The sequence below is a fragment of the Budorcas taxicolor genome, chromosome 9 (genome assembly GCF_023091745.1).
Source record: "Budorcas taxicolor isolate Tak-1 chromosome 9, Takin1.1, whole genome shotgun sequence".
In the NCBI taxonomy this organism is placed as follows: domain Eukaryota; kingdom Metazoa; phylum Chordata; class Mammalia; order Artiodactyla; family Bovidae; genus Budorcas; species Budorcas taxicolor.
This window is the reverse complement of record NC_068918.1, coordinates 64609773-64633789: the sequence shown is the minus strand read 5'-3', so window position 1 is coordinate 64633789 and position 24017 is coordinate 64609773. Positions and strand designations below refer to the sequence as shown.

General features: G+C 40.9%; 1 protein-coding gene across 1 annotated transcript in view; it reads left to right on the top strand.

The window, feature by feature from the left end:
- Positions 1 to 14744, top strand: part of AHI1 (Abelson helper integration site 1) — a 240372-nt gene extending 225628 nt beyond the window's left edge. Inside the window, exons 27-28 of the mRNA XM_052645614.1 lie at positions 12476 to 12610; positions 14604 to 14744. Of these exons, the coding sequence (XP_052501574.1) occupies positions 12476 to 12610; positions 14604 to 14744 (276 nt within the window). The remainder of the gene's footprint in view (positions 1 to 12475; positions 12611 to 14603) is intronic.
- The last annotated feature ends 9273 nt before the right edge of the window (positions 14745 to 24017 follow it).

Genomic DNA, 24017 nt, shown 5'->3' with positions numbered 1-24017 from the left:
ATCAGTATTTTGGTCCTCTGGTTGTGTGTGCACGTGTGTGTCTTGCACACTGTTTTATTACCTGTGCTATTGCCTGGGCACGCCAAGATTATTGTGATCAGAAGACATTAAGTTCATGTAGTCCATTGTGTGTCATTTTCTCCTAGTAAAGAGTTGAAGAATGAAGAGGAAAAGAACCAAACATATAGAAAGGAAGTGACAAATTAAACCAGATGGAATTTCTCTTCAGAGTTCAGAAATCTCAGATGGCCAGGAAGAAAGGCTCTACTACGTTTTATCCTTATGAAAGAATCTAGAAAAATCAGAAGCAAGGTATGGGTGGAAAGGTAAATGTGGCCTTTTGAGCTTGTTATAAACCATCGTGTTTGTTGTTGATCAAAATAATGGCACTTGTGTTTATTAGTAATTGCATCAAAATTACATTACCATTGTTGGAAAATCAATAAAGAAAAACTATAATTGCTACTCAGCAAATATGAAGAAAAAGTGTTGGTATTGCTAGAATGTTTGTTAAGTAATCATTTAATATTATATCTGTAATGTGGTTATATGTGTGATGTTATGCTCAGAATTGAAATATATGCTATTGAAACTTAACTTTATTTAAAATAAAGATAAGCAGCTTCAGGATTTTGTATATTCAAAATGTTCCAAATAAGAAAGGCATTAAAAGGTAACATGTGTTTGTTTTGAATGAATCATATGTATTAACTTGATACACATAAACTAAAAGTGACTTTTGGCTAGACTGGCAACAGTTTTCCAAAGATTTTTTTACTTTTTAAAAAAAGGCATTTCATGTTGAAGCATGTGAGTGATTTGTAGACTTAAATTGTTTTAATATTTATTTTAGTCTTAACACTTGTTTTTAAATTTTTACATTGGATTATTTATTCCTTTAGTTCCAGAGTAACAGTGTCATATTTGACTATGTATTTTGAAGTGTGAGGTTATAAAATAGGAAATTTCATCTCTTTTTGTTTTACTTGGCTCTTCTTTTTCAACTCTGTGTCTGTAAGTCTGTCAATAAATATTTAACCTCAAGAAGGTCAAGACTAATATAAAATTAGAAAACTTATTTACCAAATTAGACAACTGATTCCATTAAAATAAGAAGTGAGAAAAACAATGTTGGGCACTGAGGTGTAAATTTGGCCCAGATGTATACCCAATGTGAAGAATCTTCTAGTAAAAATATATTTGACTCTTCCCCTGCACATGTTGTAAAAGTATGAAAATTGGTAAATGTGCCCCCACTGTACAGAACTTGGGGCAGGGGGTTCACTGGTGAAGTGATGAGTGGCAATGATAACTACTCGGGCCCTTGGCGATAAGCACAGAAGTGTGTTCTGATAGCACCAAGCTCCCCTGTTCTGGATGCATGTGTCTCTGCTTCAGGTACAGCTGGACCCAGGCAGCCTAAGTCACTCTTGGACCAGCCTATTTTTTCTGTCTTATGAATGTACTTGATAATTAAAAAATAAAAACGTGGCTCTCTGAAATTTTAGCTCATAGTTTTGAGATCGTGTTGGTTCTCTGATTTGGGCTTTAACCAAACTGCAAAGAATTTCAACAAGTTGCAAAAAGATTCTAAATCAAGATGATAATAAAATAATATGTCAGAAGACCTAACATTTGCTGAGATCCCAACGTTCATATGAAAACTAAAGAATTATTTTTATATTGCAATGTCTAAAGACAAACTAACAATTATGACAAACACCAGAAAAAGTTGTTTCTGCTCAAAGCCCATTTCTTTTCTTTTCTGTCCTGTTGACAAGACAAGACTTGGGTTATCCATGAAGACATAACAAAAAGTCTTCACCACCCTTGCTAACGTGAGACAGAGTAGGGTGGGGGAGATAATAAAAGTGCCCTCCAAGTAATAAGTCCAGATTATAATTAAGCAGAGAAATCAGACATAGGAATCCATTTGAAGGGCTTCCCTGGTGGCTCCGTGGTAAGAAATCTACCTGCCAATGCTGGAGACGTCGGTGTGATCCCTGAGCTGGGAAGATTCCCACTTGCCACAGAGCAGCTAAGCCCATACACCACAACCATTGAGCCTGCTCTCCAGAGCCTGGGAGCCGCGACTGCTGAAGCCCACATGCTTCAGAGCCCGTGCTGTGCAACAAGAGAAGCCACCGCAGTGAAAAGCCTTCACACTGCAGCTAAAGAGTAGCCCCTGCTCACCACAGCCGAGGAGAGCCCACACAGCAGTGAGAACTCAGCACAACCCAAATAAGGAACAGTGATTAAAAAGAATCCACCTGAAGATTCATAATGCTACATATTTCAGTTCAGTTCAGTTCAGTCGCTCAGTCGAGTCCGACTCTTTGTGACCCCGTGAATCTCAGCACGCCAGGCCTCCCTGTCCATCACCATCTCCCGGAGTTCACTCAGACTCACGTCCATCCAGTCAGTGATGCCATCCAGTCGTCCCCTTCTCCTCCTGCCCCCAATCCCTCCCAGCATCAGAGTCTTTTCCAATGAGTCAACTCTTCGTATGAGGTGGCCAAAGTACTGGAGTTTCAGTTTTAGCATCATTCCTTCCAAAGAACACCCAGGGCTGATCTCCTTTAGAATAGACTGGTTGGATCTCCTTGCAGTCCAAGGGACTCTCACGAGTCTTATAAATTAGTTTTGTTTTATTTTTATCCTAAAATTACTAAATTTTATCCCATTTTATAGTCTCTCTTCTCCAAATAAGTAACAATTTGACACTATCTTTTCTAGATATAAATAATGTCATTCTTTAAATTTATTTCCCAATTATTCATTCCACTATATGTTGAAGATTCAAGTTTCTTCAGTACCAAAATTATACAATGAATAGGATTTATAAAGCTAGAATAAAAAGCAAGTTTTATAAAGATTTAAAACATAAAATATTTTATACATATGAATGCAATTCATGTTTAAAATGCATCTTTTAAATACTAAATTCATGTTTTTAAATGGCAAACACTTCATACTTTTGAAACGTTGTGTAAGGTTTCTTTCCCAAAAAAATGAATACTTGACCTTAATTTTATTTCTGTTATAGAAATGTTTTATCAAAGAAAGATATTTTTCTCTTTAGGAAGTTCAGCAAGACTATCTGGGAAATAATTTAACATTTTGTAACTATATATGACATGTTATTTTAGTCATATATTTAAATGACAAATACTATTCAGAGGGTTAGAACGTTCTAGAAACTATAATAAAAAGTCATGACCTTACACATAATTTCAATGATTTCCACCTGAGGTCCATATCTGTTTTAATTATGGGAACATTTTTCACCAGTCCAACTTTTTAAAGCTTGTATTTACTGATTTCTACCTCGTTGAACTTAACTAAAGAAGAGAGTTCCCAGATCTGCACTTCATGTACATGACCTCATTTACTCTTCACTTTAAACCTAGGAGGAAGATAAATCTTCCATGCTGCAGATAAGGAAACCAGGGCTTTGAAGGTTAAGTAACTTGTCCAAGTGTACACGGTCAGTAAATGCTCACTGTCCATGGAAGTTTGCAGACTCCACTGGGAGGTCTTGAAGTGCCCCACCCACCTCAGGTACTGGGTAAAGTGAGGCAGTCACACCTAGAGTCTGTCTGCACCCACACAAGATTAAGGAAAGCACCCTGATGCACCTACAACCACACTCTGGGACTGGAAACATCTCCTGCGTCTTTCATGCAGCAGTGACCTACATAAAGTGAAATACCATCTTTGAGTAAAATTAAGAAAAAAAAAGAGCCCTGATAATGTCTTTATCCCATAAATGTTTTGCAAGATCCTTACTCTGTACTATAATTCTTACTTTTTTCTAAGAAATCAATTCTATGGAATCAAACTTATACATGTACAGTAACATATTCTTCAAGAAAACAGAAAAGGCGCCATCCCAGTCACATAAGAGAAAATAAAAACATCAAGAGTCACGTCAATCAAAAGGCTCTGCTGAGTGGCAAACTCAGTCTATGGATGGACCCAATTATCTGCAGGAGAATTGGATGTCAGCATCATTTAGGGTTAACAATGGACCTACTAGGCAAAAGTAGACAGCTACTCTCTTCAGAGACCCGGAAAGCGAACTTGGTAATGAGGTACTGCATTCATCATATCTTTCTGCTCTAGTTATTAAAATGAATAGGAAATACTTTTAAGTTAAGGCGGGAACTGGATAACATAAAAACATCTGTTTTGTAAACACAAAGAATGCTTTTTTCTAATGATCCTCTTCAAATCTACATCAGGCATATGTTGTGAGCCCCTTCTTTTCGAAAGCTGCTCTTCTAACACCTCAAATTCATGCTGATTATGGATGGGTTATTTTGACGGTCTCAGAACAGGGAGGATAAAGCTGCCAAGAATGTACAATTTTACCCTCTACTCACAATCAAAAGGGGGTTCAGAAGTAAGTACGTATAAAAGAACCATGCATATAACACGTTCTCCCTCTATTACCAAATGGCCCAACTTTATATACTTCAATGTCTTTTCTGTCTAAAAGTACTAAACAGTTTGATTTTTACTCATGATAGTTCACTTTTTCTTAAATCATCACTGGGTTCCTTGTGAAGAATTGTGAAAGAATTTTGTAGAGGAAAATATAGGAATTTGTTTTAATGCAACAGTTATATAAGTACACCTACATTGCCAGTCTTTAAAGTTGCTTGAAATGAGATGACTTGAGAGGGGACAATCATAGTTAAGGAAAAAAGAAAGTCAAAAGGAGGAAACAGTAAGCAGGTGAGGAAAACAGATTGTTGCCATGTTAAAAATGAACAACTGAAGCTTGTGAAAAAGCAGTCTCGAAACCAAAGGAAGAAGGTTCCCTGAAGAAAGATGTGGTCGCTTCAGTTGTTCAGTGTTTTCAATTGAGAATCAATAGTTAATTTTTTTTCTATTTGTTCCTGGGACCATTTTATAGAAACACTCCACACAACTTTTTACCGAGATGCAGTTCTTCAGTTTCAAATAAATGGAAGGTGGCTAAGCACTGTGATGTTTTTAACCATCTCTGCCTGTTTTACAGAAGTTAATGTTCAGAAGTTTCTGCAGATGCTACTTTTAGCAACTAAATATTTCCATAGTGGTAAAGAAATGTCAGTGAAATCTATGTACTTTAAGAACATCAAATTCTTATTATACTTATCATGTGTGCAGGCAGAGTACATAATAAACTAGTCTATAGCAGCTGTAAATTTCTGAGGATTTATCTAACCACAAATACATTGAAATGGGGAAATGGGGCTATATTAAACTATGCAAGATGCTGCTGGAGCTTTGCCATTTCTGCAACATCCTGTAATTAATTTCTCATGACAGGTCTGGCAAACTGAAACATCCAATACACTTGCGACAGACTGTTAGACTATAGTTGCTGCAAATCCTACAGTTCCATGAAGTGAACGTAGTTTCTTCTTTCAAACACGAATGTAGATAGAGTGTCCTATGGCCAAGGACAGACTTGTCACTTTTTAATTTTAAAATAAAAAAGATCTAGAATATAGAAAAGATCCTGAGCTGAGAGATTGGCCTGTTCTCTGAGTTGTGTGCTCTTTTTCTGAAGACACAGCCCTGGGCAGGGGAATTATAGTCAGGTCACCCTTGACATGCATGTCTGGAGTAGATATGACAGGATTCTCTCCTGGGAGATTTGAGGTCAGTTCTGTCTTGAACTCATCCTCTGCGTATAAACAAGACTCACAAGAACTCCTCCTCCATTTGTGTGTCATCCCCTTCTGATAGCCACACTCCTGCCATTTTGCAAACTTAGAGCACAAATAAATACAGGAATTATCCCTGCTCGAACCTAGAGAAAGAAAAAAATTTTCTTTTCCAAGAAAAGTAATTTTTTTCCAAAATAGATTTTCCTGTATAAATTCTTTGTTCATATTGGTGTGAAAGAATTTCCTCTCTACTTGATGTGTATAATTTGAGGTGTTAAGTGATTGGTGTTAAGGATGGACCCTTAGCAAACAAGGGTCCTTCTTTTGAGGAAGTGGAGATTTTGCACCTAAAAGAACGAAATCAACAGTGTATCAGTGTCCACAGTCCTTCCTTTGGAAGGTCAGAGTTTCTCAGACTACAAGCAAGAGAACCCAAGGAAGTCTGGGAACCTTGAATCTGGAAGTTTTCTTGAGAAGGGAAAAGTTCCAGGTGGTAATGAATAGGATGTGTCTTGCTTGGTGGAGAGGTGTTCTCACCTCTCAGGCAGGCAAGGGGCAGTGGTTCCAGCCCAGCTGCCAAAGGCTCCCTGTAAACACGATGACATCTGTAGCTTCTCCAGTGATTGTCTTTCCCTTTATCCTTGCTACTGAAAACATATCCTATTCAGAGGACCTGAGAAGTCTGTTCCCTGGGCCAAGTTTTAGAGAAGAGCAACCATAGAACCCCAAACTGAATAACCGGAAGGGGAAAATGAACAAGAGACCATGCAGGAATGCTTCCGTATCCTTCCACTCTTCTTTCCCTGAGAAAAACTCCCGTCAGAGCTCTTCTATGTAGAGCTCTGGAAATGGAAGAGAGAGGGATCAGAACATAAAAAGAAAGATCGTTCTTTCACATACTTGTCCAAGGCCACAGAATCCAGGGGTAGGACCCCACCTTTTCCTGTTTGCTTAAGAATTATTCCTATAAATTCAGTCCTGTGCTCTCTGATATCACAACAAACTCTCAAATGAAATTCAGTCACCTTGGAAGTGACAGCAAAAGTTAGAAGCATGGTTGATATCTGAAAGTCCAGACAACTGAGCATAGCAAAGACCCCCCCTTACCCTCAGTTATTCATGTCATGACTGCATGTGGACACCCTCAGTTCATACTGCAGTGAACTGTCCCCCAAGGACCATAGCTTCCTCAAACCCTTGACTTGTTCTCGACTTCAAAACCCTTTTTCCCAAAGCCTCTGCTGAATATGTATATGTTTCCATTTAAGTTTCATCTCAACTTAAACACTAAGATTCATTTCCTAATTACTAACAATGGTAATTATATCCTTGTAGTGTCCTATATCTATTGTCTATAAAACCACTTAGCTCATGACATGGAAACTGATAATCTATTGATCAGTGTACTATTTGACTTTAATTAATACATAATATATCAACCAATGTAGTATTTCTTGTGGGCCAGAGATAATGCTTTTTTAAATTGAACTAAAGTGAAGAGGAACCAAAAAAGCCTCTTGATGAAAGAGGAGAGTGAAAAAGTTCAGAAAACGAACATCATGGCATCTGGTCCCATCACTTCATGGGAAATAGATGGAGAAACAGTGGAAACAGTGGCTGACTTTGTTTTTTGGGGCTCCAGAGTCACTGCAGATGGTGATTGCAGCCATGAAATTAAAAGACACTTACTCCTTGGAAGAAAAGTTATGACCAACCTAGATAGTATATTGAAAAGCAGAGATATTACTTAGCCAACAAAGGTCCATCTAGTCAAGGCTATGGTTTTTCCAGTGGTCATGTATGGATGTGAGAGTTGGACTGTGAAGAAAGCTGAACGCTGAAGAATTGATGCTTTTGAACCTGTGGTGGTGGAGAAGACTCTTGAGAGTCCCTTGGACTGCAAGGAGATCCAACCAGTCCATCCTAAAGGAGATCAGTCCTGGGTGTTCATTGGAAGGACTGATGCTGAAGCTGAAACTCCAATACTTTGGCCACCTCATGCGAAGAGTCGACTCGTTTAAAAAGACCCTGATGCTGGGAGGGATTTGGGGCAGGAGGAGAAGGGAACAACAGAGGATGAGATGGCTGGATGGCATCACCGACTCAATGGACATGAGTTTGAGTGAACTCTGGAGTTGGTGATGGACAGGGAAGCTTGGCGTGCTGTGGTTCATGGGGTCACTTTTGAGCTGAGCTGAACTGACTGATAGTGGTTTTATGTATATATTTAACATATATATATATAGTTGTTTTGTACATATATATATATATATTCTAAATCTGTGCTTGTGCTCAATATCACAGGATATTCTCAAGTAGAATTTAATCTTTTTAAAGATCTTAAATGCCCAATAAGACTCGGCAATTTAGGAAGGAATCTAAGAAGGTAGCCCAGGTGGTAAAGAGTCTGCCTGCAATGTGGGAAACCCAGGTTTGATCCTTGGGTCGGGAAGATCCCCTGGAGAAGGAAATGGCAACCCTCTCCAGTGTTCTTGTCTGGAAAATCCCATGGACAGAGGAGACTGGCAGGCTACCTCCATGGGGTCACAAGAGCAACTAACACTTCACTAGTCATTCTTCCACAATCAGCTGTCTTTATCTTTTTTTTTTTCTTTTCTCTTTCTCGCTGAGTGTGCGCTCAGTCACTAGTCGTGTCCAACTCTTTGCAACCCACCAGGCTCTTGGGTCCATGAGATTTTCCAGGCAAGAATACTGGAGTGGGTTGCCATTTCCTCCTCCAGGGGATCTTCCTGACCCTGGGATCCAACACGTGTCTCCTGTGTGTGTCTCCTGTACTGCGAGCGAATTCTTTACTGCTGAGCCTTTGGGGAAGCCCTCTTTTTCTCATACTCTTCCTTTTTCTTTTTCTTTTTTTTTTCTGGCTCCCTTTGTCCATCTTCCCTGCCTGACATCAGCAGCGGCATTCACTGAATTCAACATTAAACCGTTAGAACCATAGCTGGCCACCATCTCAAGTCTGCTGCTGAAACTAGAAATCCAAGATGGAGGGTCCCTCCTGGTGGTAGCCTTGCCTACCTCTTCTCAAGCCCCAGTGCACTTTGAGCAACGCTTTATTTACATGAAAACACAGTCTTTAAATGTGAATGTAGTCTTCCTTTCATGTCTTTAGCTTTTTTTATTGAGGCAAATTATCCAGAAGATAAAATCTGATTTGCATAATATTTTGCATTCCCATTCACCTGAGGGGGGAAAAAAAATCCTCCAAAAGCCTTCTAAAATCGGCTTGTCTGAATCCCGTTGCCTGTGAATCTGATATCTTGGCCTCTCTGTTCTTATAATTGTGATAGTTTCCTGTAGAAAAGTTTCCTAGACTCATAAAGTCCATGGTGTCACTATGCCTGAGTCTAAGCATCAATTTTAAGAATTCACTGCTTCATGTTATGTATGTTTACGCCAGGAAGTGAATCTAGGCATTTTCATTCCCTGTATTTTTATCATCTAAAGCATATCTAAAAGTTTCAAACAACTCTTTGTTCAACAAGTAAGACCAATATCCAGCCCAGCCGTGTTTACATTAGAAAAGTTCCAGGAGTCCCCCAGTGCCCCAAGGCAGAGGTGTAGGAATCACACACAGACCTGGCTGCCTGGGGTAGATGGATGGGCTCGACATTTCTTGGCTTGGGTTCAGTGAATTCAGGTCTGCTGATGGTCATGACAATTTGCATTCAGATTTCTAAATGATTGACGTTAGAGATGTTATTGAACATCCTTACCTTTTACTCCTGATGTGCTTTCAAGTTTGGATCTTCCATTTCTCCTTAGGATTAGTGGAGCTACTCCTGAATATAAACATTAGTCTGGTCAGCTTCTTGAGAATACAAGCCATTGTGGGTAACCCTGCTGTGACACTCATGCTAACTGCACAGCCAGGGAAATGTGATTTTGACATTTGTCCTCTTAAATAAATCATTCTTCAGCACTATCAGATCATGCCACTCAAAACTTATTTAACCTTTTTAGTAGGCTGTAGCCATTAAATGTACCCACACAAAAAATGATCATCATTTCAATTCACTTTGTCCTGTGTAGAGTCATGATTTAACAGGGAAAGGGAAAGTATTTATTACTAGAATTATTCATGAATAGGCTAATTTTAATAATAGCCACCATTTGCTGAGCATAGGCTAGCTACTAGGCTCCTTGTCAGGGACTTTACATGCATAATTACCTTATTTAATTTTTAAAATAAGCTTGCAAATTAGATATCACTATTATTACTCCCATTAAAAAAAAAAAGAAAACAGAGACTTTCCTGCTGGTTCAGTGGTTAAGACTCTGCACTTCCAGTGCAAGGGTGTGTGGATTCAATTCCTTGTCAGAAAACTAAGATCTCACATGCCATGCAGCATAGCCAAAAAAAATTTTTTTTAATAAAAACAAAAACTCAAGTTCAGGAAAGTAACACTATGTGTCAGAGATCACACAGCTTATAAATTGGGATGTCAGGATTTAGATCTCTGGTTTGTCTGAATCCAAAATTTCCCTCTTAATTATTATACTACTGCCCTTGAGTTTGCCAAGCTACAGATTGTATTTTATTTTAAAATGAAGTGGCTTCTTTTTAGAATGCTTTTCCCCCTCACAGTTGACAAAAAGTGACATTCTGTTATTTAAAAAATGAAAAAGTTAAGCAGCATAGTATTTTCCAAATTTCTACTGCCTTTTGCAGAAAAATCTTTAAAAAAATAGGTTGATAAAAAATTAATCTAATGCACCCTAATGTTCACAGCAGCAGTATTTACTATAGCTAAGACATGGAAGCAACCTAAATGTCCATTGACAGATGCGTGAATAAAGAAGATGTGATACATATATACAATGGAATAGTACTCAACCGTAGGAAAGAATGAAATAATGCCATTTGCAGCAAGACACATGGACCTGAGATTATACTAAGTGAAGTAAATCAGAGAAAGACAAATATCATATGCCATCACTTACAAGTAGAATGTAAAAAAAATGATACAAATAACTTTATTTGCAGAACAGAAACAGACTCACAGATACAGAAAACAAACTTAGGGTTAACAAAGGGAAAAGATGGGAAGGGAGGGATAAATTAGGAGTTTGGGATTATAGCCCTACTATATGGGCGACAGTCCATGGTGTTGCAGAGTTGGACACAACTTAGTGACTAAACAACAACATACATAAAATAGATAACTAGCAGGACCTACTGTATATCACAAGGAACCCTACTCAATATTCTGAAATAATCTATATGGGGGAAAGAATTCAAAAAAGAGTGGAGACATATATATATATACATACACATACATATGTATGTATAACTGAATCATGTTGCTGAAACTAACACAACATTGTAAGTCAGCTATACTCTGATATAAAATAAACATCATTTTAAGTAAAATTAAAAAAAGAAATCTCAAGTTGCATGTTGCCTTGGAAATATTCACATCCACCTGTAGCATTTAAGAAAAAGGTTTTCTTTCCAATATTTATGTTCATGGCAGCACCGTTTACTATAGCTAAGACGTGGAAGCAGCAGAGATGTTACCCTAGTCCAAAATGAATGAATAGGAAAAGACCATCACCAATGCATTCCACATTTTTGTCTCTTGGTGTTGCTTTTGGGGTGAAGAAGAGGTTTGTGTAAGGTCTTCTCTCTTATTTCCTCTTTAGTCTCCCTTCACCATTCTAAGGGGAAATAGCTGGCCCTTTATGTCATCATGGCCCATGTACATCATCATGGCAGCCGTCTCAGAAGTGATAACTTGCTATCTGACTATAGGATGACAATATCTTTTCATCATTTATCCCCAGTGTTTACTTTAGTACTTGGTGCATAATAGGCACATTCAATACTCAGCAAGGTGGATCACAGGACCACAGGCTTATTTTCTGTATATCATTAAGTTGAAGGTGAAATGTAGGTAGGTATATTAACAGATCATGGAAAATACATATCAAGTATCACACCTACCCAAATTTCTGTGTATTTTTCTATTTCCTCTAATAAATCTATTTCCTTTCCCCTCTTTTTCCCCTCTCCCTCGCCTCTACATGTATCCTGTCTTTTAAACTCTTCAGTTCTTTATTTAAGTTAAAATTGTTTGCAATGCCCCACACCTTCTGGCTTCCAGCTGGTACTTGTATTCAGGTGCAAACAAAAGCAAGACAAACACAGGTTGCATCTGTACCTTGAAACAGCCTCAATTCCAGGTGGTTGAAAGGACTCCCTGGGGCACCTGAAACTCAGGTGGGGCCATAGCAGTGTTTCAAGTCCAGCCTGTCTGTAATTCCCCTTTCCTCTTGGCTGCCAGGCAGGCAAGAAGTGGGTGTGCAGGACTGGTGGCTCGAGTTCTATCAGGCATCGGCCTCTGGCGTGTGCAGTGGTGAGAGACAGGCTGATGCTACAAATTGTCTTCAGCCTGCACTTCACTGAGGTCACAGCCCCAGGACCTCATGTGTCCACATCCATTTCTCAAAGAGCATTTTCCTCCTGGACTGAAGAGGAAAATCCAACTTCCTATGGTTTTTCTCCTGAAGTAGTCTGCAGTAGGGGCTTCCCTCGTGGCTCAGTGAAAAATCCACCTGCAATGCAGGAGATCTTGGGTTCAATCCCTGGATCAGGAAGATCCCCTAGAGAAGGGAATGGCAACCCACTCCAGTATTCTTGCCTGCAGAATTCCATGCACAGAGGAGCCTGGCAGTACACCTACTGCTAGAGAGGCTGCTCTCTGGGAACCAGTGCGCTTACTCGTTCTAGGCCAGGCTGGGGTGCTCGGTGAGCCCCAATCTCCCTGTCACTCCTCTCCTTCCCCTTGCAGTGCCTGTGGATTCTTGAAACATGTCTACATTGTCATTACAAGTTTTTCTTGTCGCTGATTTATAGTATCAGCATGAATAATCATCTGGCCTTCATCCTAGCAAGAATAAAAAGATATGGGGTGGTTGTCAAAAAGGTAACGTGTGTATTTCGGGATTAGCTAATTATTTTCTGACTGGAGAACCAGATGGACTGCAGCAACACTATTTCTAACCCCACAGCCTAACCACTTTCCTAAGTGGACAAGTGGATGTGAATCAGAAAGAAGAGTCAAGTGAAGTGGGCTTGAAACATAAAGACCTCTTTTTGTGTTTGACTTTAGTTCCTTTCTGCCAAGAAATGAAGAAAGCTTCAGAACACCTTACACAACATTTCCCGTTTTCTTCATTCTACCAAAATGCTTTTATTTAGAGTTCAGTTTTTAAAATTGGCAAATCGAGTAAGAAAGAAGTCTATTTCCTTATGGCACAGCTTAACAAGAGACCCAGGATGGCAACCTCTGCAGAATCTTCATTCTCAGGACTATGGGGGAAAAAAATTTTACAAGATTTATGCAAAACTTCAAAGCAAGCCCCTCCCTGCACACACCTCCCCCTTACGTGGGTGTTTCCTTCACCCACTGCCACCAGTGTTGGTTTTTATGTGAGCATAATTGTGCTTTTGTCTTGGAGTTGGCTCACCTCAATACACTCTAGTCTGAGATCCCCTGGCCTCACGCCCAGGGTGGGGCTTTGCCCTCAGTACTGTAAATAATGGTAATTACCTTTACAAACTTAAAAAAAAATTTTTTTCCCAAGGCCAGGAATATTCCAAAGTCTAGGGCATTCTGTACAACCCGTTGTGTGTAAATCTGCTAGAATCTGTGTGGTGATTAGGAAGAGTTTCTCCCTCATGGAATGAACGTCTAGAGAGAAAAGACTCACCGGTGTTCAGCTGCCCCGTGGGTCACTCTGGGCGCATGTGTTCGCTGCTTCCAGATTGTAATGGTGACATAAGTCCAAATGAAGGGAGTAAATATTGAAGGAGAATTTAGTGTTGATTCTCACTGCTGACGCAGATGTTTTTGTGAACCAGCTTGAACAGAAACGTGTTCCATATGCCCACTATAAACTCAGATGGAGAGGAGTAAGGCCGCCTGATTCTAGACTGTGCTATTTCCAAGGCATCACTTCCTACAGTATCCCTGTCTGCTCGACAGCACCTATTGTTCAGATGAAGTTGACATGCATCCAAGCTTTTGCTTTATTAGATTATCACCATGGCACTGAGGCTATAATTTCTGCATAATCTTGGGATTTTATTTCATGCACAATCACTAACTAGCAGCTGTTATCCACATCTAAGATCAAAATAATTAATGAAAATTCAAGAAGTTTAAACTCACTAGTTTTTGGCCACACAGATACATATCCAGACTTATACAAAAGGTTTGATTTATGAGTGAGATAGATTGGTTTCCAGGTCACAGGGTTTCTTTGATTATTTTACTTCCAGATTAACTGGTTTGAGTGTGGAGACCTGAACATCTGGACAGATGCCCTCAGCTTAGCATGCACTCTTTTCAAAGGCATGTTAAGGCCAAAGACACAGAGTGGGAAGCTTTTTGGGCATGTGTAATAGTTGGAAATTTACAAAGACTCTCGAAGGAAGTGTCAGAGTTGTCTGCATGTCATTTTTTCCATTCAGAAGTCAAACCATTTCTCCATGGCTATGAGAGTTATTGAGGTCATGCTCTGTGCGCATGTTGTGATGTATTTTGGGCATTTAAATGATCAAGAATATTCATCAGTGAGGTTTCTTGTGCTAAGAGAAGGTGATTTATAATGTACTTATCAGAAAATGAAGCTATCTGATCTGTAATAGCATCACTTCTTTAACAGTTGTTTTCCCTTGGCTCAGGACCCAGCTGAAGATCCAGAAGTGTCCACTTGTGGGCTCTGGAGCCTTCTCCCCAAGGGCTAACTTGTAATCAGCAGTAACAAACTTCCCTTCTCACTAGGCGGGCTTGATGTTTAGGAGGTAATTCCTCTTTTGCACTTGGCCTCTTTCCACACGTTCAGAACATCTTGTGGAGGTTCTGAAAGCTGTTCGTGCAGCCTTCCCAATGTTCGCTCTTTTGTTTGTTAAAGACTGCCCTCGTCCCCACACAACTCCTCAATCCATCCACCATGCAAGTTCCAGAGACTGCTGGAGAGAAAACCATGCAGATGGCTGTCTGTCTGGACTCTACACAAATTCAGCCCCTCCAGGGGGACTCCCCAAGTGACTAATGTCCTTGTGCACAAGTATGAAAAGTAACTCCGTGTGAGGTACACTGGTAGTTGTCGTGGGGGAAACAGACACATCAGCACAGAGGCCGATGAGGCCAGGCAGCCCCGTTCACCATCTTTGGAAATTTTAAAGCTGGGCTGTGTGACAGTGTCTCTTCTCTCTGCTGCGTAGCCTCTAAAATAACTTGTTTGATGGTGATGGAAAAAACCTGAGGGCAAACAGGAATTGGTTTTCTAGGTCAGGTACTCTAAGACTTACTGAACACCTAGAGATTTCAACACACAATGTCACCTTCATTCTAGAGGAGCATCCATCAAGCACCATCTCTGAGGGTCTATCAATACAAAAGGAATATCTCTCAGCCTTGGCATCAAAGCTGGAAATACCTAAGGATAATTTTTCAAAACTTCTGTCTGAAAGTGTTCTGTTCTTGGTTTCTTAACATTGGTTCGAAGTACTATTGCCATCCATTTGTGTTGCATTTCTTTACAACAGACAGAGGGGTGGGAATTGTTTTCTGAACCATGAGACTTGACTCTGGTTCACTTAGGAGAAAAAGGGTTAAGTCCTTTGGGTAAAACATTGTCAATCACTAGTGACTGCCACCAAGATGAAAAACAAGCTGCACCTGTACATGGGCAATTTAAGAGATTCTGGTCAGCTATTTTTCTCTGCTGCTTTGTTCTGCCAGCTGCCTCTGCTTTGGATGCAGGTGGAAGCATGGACTTTGCTATCTATAAAAAAATTTAATGGTGAAGATCAACTTCCGCTTCACCTCCCCAGGGATCAAAGTTTTGGGGCTCTTTTTTTTTTTTCCTTTCCCTGAAAGACTAGTAGAGCAAAGCTCAGATCAGACAATGGATATTGTCTGTTGAGAAGCCCACTCTCCCCTGAGAAGTAGCAGATCTTTGGTGGGTTATTTTTTTTCCTTCCCAGTTTGAAGAAAATAATAGAAGCAGGAGATGCATGCCTCCACAGGGTGAGGTCAAGCATCTGCTGAGAAGAGGGCTGGGGAGTGACAGCTGGGGGAACCTCGTTACACCGACCACCATCGTGAGCCTGATGGGGAGCAGTCAGATGTGACATGGAATTGACAGGCTCGGTGCCTGCAGTGGGAGAGATGTGCTTCCGGGCAGCCTCATCTCTATGGAATTGGGTTGTTACAAACCTCATATGGGTCAGATTACTTTCTGTTCCACAATCAGTGACCAGAAAAATGTGTAGGTAGAGAAGAAGCTTAAAAATCAAATGCTCTGGGCTAACCCATGCAAGAAACTTTAAGTGACTTGCCTCACCAATGACATTCTCAAATTTCTGTCATTAATTCTACAAACATTTATTGCTACCATGTGTCAGGTACCAAATTAGTTACTGGACACACAGTGGTTGTTATGAGCTGAACTATGTCTACCCAAAATTCATATATTGAAGTCCTAACCTCACCCCCACCCCTGGCACTGTATTTAGAGGGAGAGCTTATAAAGAGGTACCTTCAAAGTGCCTGCATACCTAGTCATGTCCAACTCTTTGTAACACTTTGGACTGTAGCCCATCACACTCCTCTGTCCGTGGGATTTTTCAAGCAAGGATATTGGAGTAGGTTGCCATTTCCTCCTCCAGGGGATCTTCCCAACCCAGGGATCGAACCTTTGTCTCCTGCGTCTCCTGCACTGCAGGCAGATTCCTTACCAACTGAACCATCTGGGAGAGATAATTAGGTTAAAATGAGGCCATTAGGGTGTGTGCTAATCCAATCTGACTGATGTCTTCATAAGAAGAAGAAGTTTGGACATGCAAGGAGACACCAGGGGCTCACGCACAGGAAAGGCCAGATGACACAGAAAGAAGGCGGGTGGCCATCTGCTCACCAAGCAGGAAGACCTCAGTAGAAACTCAATCTGCCACCATCTTGACCTTGGACTTCCAGTCTCCCTGAACTCTGGGAAAACAAATTTCTGTTCCGTAAGCCACTCAGTCTGTGGTGTTTTGTTATGGTAGCCTGAGTAGATGATGACAGCAGTGAGTAAAGCCAGGTCCACTGATCTATCAATCAATTGAAGAGCTCACCATCTCATGCTTATTGAGCAAAGTGACTAGAGTGCTTTTAGACATTGCCTGGCAAGCTAAACTTGGTAAATGTACCAGGACCAGGAATTCCAGCTAATCTTTGGACATATTTTGTTATGGCACCTACGGTCATTACCCTTTGTATTTGAATTAAGGGCAAACAGAATTATCATTGGCTTCTAACATACGAAAGCAACAAATACTGCCCTGATCATGTGGTGGGGAAGGGAGAAAACCGAACAGATCTGACCTAAAAGGTTAAGTGGAAAAGAAGCATGTGGCTAGATGAGCATCACATGCAAACACATCACAAATTGTGTGGGCTTTGACATTACCAGTAGAAGGAAAGGAAATCTGTATATTTTTATAATCACTACAGAGGTGCTTATTTTAGATTGTTTTCTTGAAAGCTGTTATTCTTCTTTTTTTTTTTTTTTTTTTTTTTTTACCTCACTGCCCTATACTTGTTGCCTCAAAGGAAGCATAACATGAGATAAAAATACAGAAGCTGCTTTCTGGAGTTCAACAGGTTAAAACAGAGCTGAAAATAGCTTCTAGGCATGTCATATGGTTGGCTGACTATTTAATCCCCTGATAAGTATGAGACATGGAAGCCTTCTTTTATCTGCATATCTACCAACTGTCCATGCAACTTTACTGTCCTCGGGATTTTTGAGGACATGGTCATGGGGAAATTGAGTTTACTAAGCCAGTGAAAATTACAAAGTTCTCCTCTGCTGATGGACAAAACCTGTGGCAGAATGTGTACTTTCTGTTTTGTGGATGAGACACACCTTGTATGTTCAGATATTGTGATTCTGTTCAGGCAGATAAGAAGCCCTGCATGTGTAGAATTGAAATTAGGTAGGGTCTCAGATTCCAATTCTATACTCACAGAGGTCCGTGACTGTTTGGGCAGAATCACAATACTGGGCTTCCCAGGTGGCTCAATGGTGTAGAATCTACCTGCAAAGCAGGAGATGCAGGAGACATTGGTTTGATTCCTGGGTCATGAAGATCCCCTGGAGGAGGAAATGGCAACTCACCGTAGTGTTCTTGCCTGGAAAACCCCACAGACAGAGGAGCCTGGTGGGCTACATAGAGTCCATGGGGTCTCAAAGAGTCGGACACAATTAAGCGATAGACCACTTGCAGCAGAGGGTCTCAGGTAAAGGATGAACTCACTGGGACAGTTATATAAATACCACTCAACCCTGAGGGTGGTGTGGAGACCTCAGGTTGGAACCCAAAATAAGGATCTGATGGAAAAATCTTAGGCAGGTGACAGAGTTAAAATCTCTTTCTTGGTCTTAAGTAGGGTTGCCAGACAAAATAGGACCTGCCAGTCAAATTTGAATTTCCCATGAACCACAAAAATAATTTTTATTATAAGTATGGTAAGGATATCTGATGCAATATTTGAAACACTAAAAAATTCTGTTATTTCTCTGAAATTCAAATTTAACTGGGCATATATATTTTACTTGCTAGATCCAGCAATGCTGTTTTAATGGCACGTACTAGTGTGGAAAGGAAGTAAGATTTTGTCATCTCTGTTTGGGGAGCTGGGCCTAGACCTGGGTCATGTCATCTGTGAAACTATGAGCATCTTTCTGGATTGGAACTGAGTAGCCTTTCTGCATCATACACGGCACCAGAACCAGGAAGGATGAGAAGATAAGAAAACTGTGCAGCATACACCTAACAGCTTGTTCTATTGAATTCTCTTTAGATTCCCTCAGCATGCAATGCATCTTCAAGAATCCTCAGGCCTGCGAATTCCCAGCTCTGTCAAAGTTACAACCTTAAGGAAAGAACTTGGGATCGTACTTGGCAGAAGCATTAAAAGCAAGTCCCCCCGGGGACAGCAAGTGCTGAAATCAAGGAGACAAAATTGCAGTCAATTGGCCAGTCCCAGCTGGGAGTCTCCGGGACTTGTTTTATGGAGGGAGGCCAGTATTGCTCTCAAGTGTGAAGAACTGTGGCAGAATGCTAAGGCTCCCTGGTTTTGCAGTGGCCACTCCCTCCCCTTCAGCTGAGGGATTCCTTGAGTCATCAACCAATACTTATAGAGGATCCACCCTGTGGGCCAAGCACTGTGCTAGGGCTGGGAATATAATTACCCCCAGGCATCACCCTCACTCCAGGGAGCCTCTGGTCTTAAAGGGAAGATATTCATGCTGCTGTTCATAAACTCAGCCCTGGGCCCGGCCTGGCCATCCAGCTTGCAGCTCCATTACACAGGCTTATTTGGTTACAGTCTACCCCTCTTCAGCCTGAGGAATCAAGGAGTACATCACGGACGCATCGCACTGTGCCTGGGGTCCCTGTAATAACTCATCACATGGGTCTGGAGCTCTTTACTTTCACTTTCGCTTGCAGCCAAACGCAAAAGCTCAGCTTACCCCTCACCCTAAGGCTATCTGTCTGGTCCCTACATTTAAATCGGTTCCAGATGTGTTCAAGTTGATAATCAGATCTGGGGTAGACCTCACTCCCTACTCCATCACATTGCCCTGTTTCATGGTCCTCGCTGCATCTATCACTCTCTGGAATTGTTTTCTTGGTTCATTTGTGTACTTTTTAGCACCTCTCCCTAAACTAGAACGAACACATTTTGAAAGAAGCAGACTTATCTCTCATTCACCAATGTACCTCCAAAACTAAGAATAGTATGTGATACTGGTGGACACTAAAGTCTATTGAAGGGGTGAGAAACTGAATGAATGAATGAGCAAACAACCAAATTACCTGTTCCAGGTCACCTGTGTCGTGCATGGAGAGGGTCTCATGCACGGGGACAAAGCTGCATGTAGAATATATTAAACTGTGTCTTCCAAGGATAAGGATGTGCTATGTTTTCTTATGGGGTTATCTGCGGCTGTATCTGTCTTCCTTATCATGGTCAGGGCCATGAGATGGTCATCCATGCTGGGAAACTAGAATCAGTACAATCTCCTCCTCTCTTTTCCTACCTCTACAGTGAAACTACAATTGAATACAACTAAAACGTCAGTAGTGGTAGAGCTAGTGAACCTGCTCTCTGCCTCCCCTCCCACCTCCTCCAAGTATTCTAGCCATGGTTCTTCAGAGAAACAGAACTAAGAGGATCACTAGGTGTGTTGTACCTATATGTAAGTCTGTTTTTTCTCTTTTTATTTTTTGTATTTTTAAAATTATTTAATTGGAGGCTAATTACTTTACAATAAAGACAAGCTACAGAGGAGCAACCCCACATCCAAGGAGCGGTGGCTGCGCGGGCACAGGAGGGCCGAGAGGAGCTACTCCACATTCAAGGTCAGAAGGGGTGGCCCTGAGGAGATACCCCTCGTCCAAGGTAAGGAGCACCGGCTGTGCTTTGCTGGAGCAGCTGTGAAGAGATATCCCACATCCAAGGTAAGAGAAACCCAAATAAGACAGTAGGTGTTGAGAGAGGGCATCAGAGGGCAGACACACTGAAACCATTATCACAGAAAACTAGCCAATCTAGTCACACGGACCACAGCCTTGTCTAACTCAGTGAAACTAAGCCATGCCCGCGGGGCAACCCAAGACAGGCAGGTCATGGTGAGAGGTCTGACAGAATGTGGTCCACTGGAGGAGGGAATGGCAAACCACTTCAGTATTCTTGCCCTGAGAACCCCATGAACAGTATGAAAAGGCAAAATGATAGGATACTGAAAGAGGAACTCCCCAGGTCGGTAGGTGCCCAATATGCTACTGGAGATCAGTGGAGAAATAATTCCAGAAATAAAGAAGGGATGGAGCCAAAGCAAAAACAGTACCCAGCTGTGGATGTGACTGGTGATAGAAGCAAGGTCCGATACTGTAAAGAGCAATATTGCATAGGAACCTGGAATGTCAGGTCCATGAATCAAGGCAAATTGGAAGTGGGCAAACAGGAGATGGCAAGAGTGAATGTCGACATTCTAGGAATCAGCAAACTAAAAATGGACTGGAATGGGTGAATTTAACTAAGATGACCATTATATCTACTACTGTGGGCAAGAATCCCTTAGAAGAAATGGAGGATCATGGTCAACAAAAGAGTCAAATGCAGTACATGGATGCAATCTCAAAAATGACAGAATGATCTCTGTTCGTTTCCAAGGCAAACCATTCAATATCACAGTAATCCAAGTCTATGCCCCAACCAGTAACACTGAAGAAGCTGAAGTTGAATGGTTCTATGAAGACCTACAAGGCCTTTTAGAACTAACACCCAATAAAGATCTCCTTTTCATTACAGGGGACTGGAATGAAAAAGTAGGAAGTCAAGGAACACCTGGAGTAACAGGCAAATTTGGCCTTGGAGTACAGAATGAAGCAGGGCAAAGACTAATAGAGTTTTGCCAAGAGAAGCACTGGTCATAGCAAACACCCTCTTCCAACAACACAAGAGAAGACTTTACACATGGACATCACCAGATGGTCAACACTGAAATCAGATTGATTATATTCTTGGCAGCCAAAGATGAAGAAGCTGTATACAGTCAGCAAAAACAAGACTGGGAGCTGACTGAGGCTCAAATCATGAACTCCTTATTGCCAAATTCATACTTAAATTGAAAAAAGTAGGGAAAACCACTAGACCATTCAGGTATGACCTAAATCAAATCCCTTTTTATTATACAGTGGAAGTGAGAAATAGATTTAAGGGACTAGATCTGATAGATAGAGTGCCTGATGAACTATGAATGGAGGTTTGTGACATTGTACAGGAGGCAGGGATCAAGACCATCCCCAAGAAAAAGAAACACAAAAAGGCAAAATGGCTGTCTGAAGAGGCCTTACAAATAGCAGTGAAAAGAAGAGAAATGAAAGGCAAAGGAGAAAAGGAAAGCTATACCCATTTGAATGCAGACTTCCAAAGAATAGCAAGGAGAGATAACAGAGCCTTCCTCAGTGATCAGTGCAAAGAAATAGAGGAAAACAGTAGAATGGGAAAGACTAGAGCTATCTTGAAGAAAATTCGATATACCAAGGGAAATTTTTGGCAAAGATGGGCACAATAAAGGACAGAAATGGTATGGACCTAACAGAAGCAGAAGATATTAAGAAAAGGTGGCAAGAATACACAAAAGAACTATACAGAAAAGATCTTAATGACCCAGATAACCATGATGGTGTGATCACTCACCTAGAGCCAGACATCCTGGAATGCAAAGTCAAGTGGGCCTTAGGAAGCATCACTATGAACCAAGTTAGTGGAGGGGATGGAATTCCAGTTGAGCTATTTCAAATCCTAAAAGATGATGCTGTGAAAGTGCTGCACTCAATATGCCAGCAAATTTGGAAAACTCAAAAGTGGCCACAGGACTGTAAAAGTTTTCATTCCAATCCCAAAGAAAGGCAATACCAAAGAATGCTCAAACTACTGCACAATTGCACTCATCTCACATGCTAGAGAAGGAATGCTCAAAATTCTCCAAGCCTGGCTTCAACAGTATGTGAATGATGAACTTCCAGATATTCATGCTGGATTTAGAAAAGGCAGAGGAACCAGAGATCAAATTGCCAACATCCACTGGATCATCAAAAAAGCAAGAGAATTCCAGAAAAACAGCTACATATGCTTCATTGACTATGCCAAAGCCTTTGACTGTGTGGATCACAATAAACTGTGGAAAATTCTGAAAAAGATGGGAATACCAGACCACCTGATCTGCCTTTTGAGAAACCTGTATGCAGGTCAGGAAGCAACAGTTATAACTGGATACGAAACAATGGACTGGTTCCAAATAGGGAAAGAAGTACATCAGGGCTGTATATTGTCACTCTGCTTATTTAACTTATATGCAGAGTACATCATGAGAAATGCTGGACTGGAGGAAGCACAGGCTGGAATCAAGATTGCCGGGAGAAATATCAATAACCTTAGATATGCAGTTGACACCACCCTTATGGCAGAAAGTGAAGAGAAACTAAAGAGCTTCTTAATGAAAGTGAAAGAGGAGAGTGAAAAAGTTGGCATAAACTCAGCATTCAGAAAACTAAGATCATGGCATCTGGCCCCATCACTGCATGGCAAACAAATGGGGAAACAATGGAAACCATGACAAAGTTTATTTTTTTGGGCTCCAAAATCAGTGCAGGTGGTAACTGCAGCCATGAAATTAAAAAACACTTGCCCTTGGAAGAAAAGTTATTTCCAACCTAGACAGCACATTAAAAAGCAGAGACATTACTTTGCCAACAAAGGTCCTTCTAGTCAAAACTATGGTTTTTCCTGTAGTCATGTAAGGATGTAAAAGTTGGACTATGAAGAAAGCTGAGCGCCAAAGAATTGATGCTTTTGTACTTTGGTTTTGAAGAAGATTCTTGAAAGCCCCTTGGACAGCCAGGGCAACCAACCAGTCTGTGCTGAAGGAAATCAGTCCTTAATGTTCATTGTAAGGACTGATGCTGACCTGAAACTCCAATACTTTGGCCACCTGATGTGAAGAATTGATTCATTTGAAGAGACCCTGATGTTGGGAAAGATTGAAGGCAGGAGGAGAAGGGGATGACAGAGGATGAGATGATTGGATGGCATCACCGACTCAATGGACATGGGTTTCAGTAAACTCTGGGAGTTGGTGATGGAAAGGGAGGCTTGGAGTGCTGCAGTCCACAGGGTCCCAAAGAGTCGAACACGACTGAGCGCCTGAACTGAACTGATAAATATATATAAGGAATTCGCTCAAAAAATTGACGTAGAGTTCCTTCCTCTTCTGGGGACCTCAGTTTTTCTCTTAAAACTTTCAACTGACTGGATGAGACCTCTCATCTTATGGATGATAATCTGCTTTAGTCAAAGGCTTAAATGCTAGTCCCATCTAAAAAAATACCACCACAGACTGGTGTTTGACCAGACAGGTGGGCACCATAGCCTCCCCCTGCTGACACATGAGATTAACTGTCAAAGATGCCCTTCTGCCTCCATGCCAACCTCCTCCAGCAGAGGATAGAAAGATAAAAATTAAATTTCTAAGACTCCCTTGCAGCTAGGTAGGGCAGCTCAGGCACAAAATTTGGGATTATTGAAACAGTAATCAAGATAAATAGTAAGTATTTTAAAATTAGCATATAATGCAACATTTCTGGGTTTTTTGTCTTTGTTTCCAGTATGGTTTGGCATGGCACTCAGTTCTTCACATGATTAGGTTCCATCAGTGGATCCACTTGTTTATCCGAAAGGCAGAAATGAGGTGGAAGATCTCTTT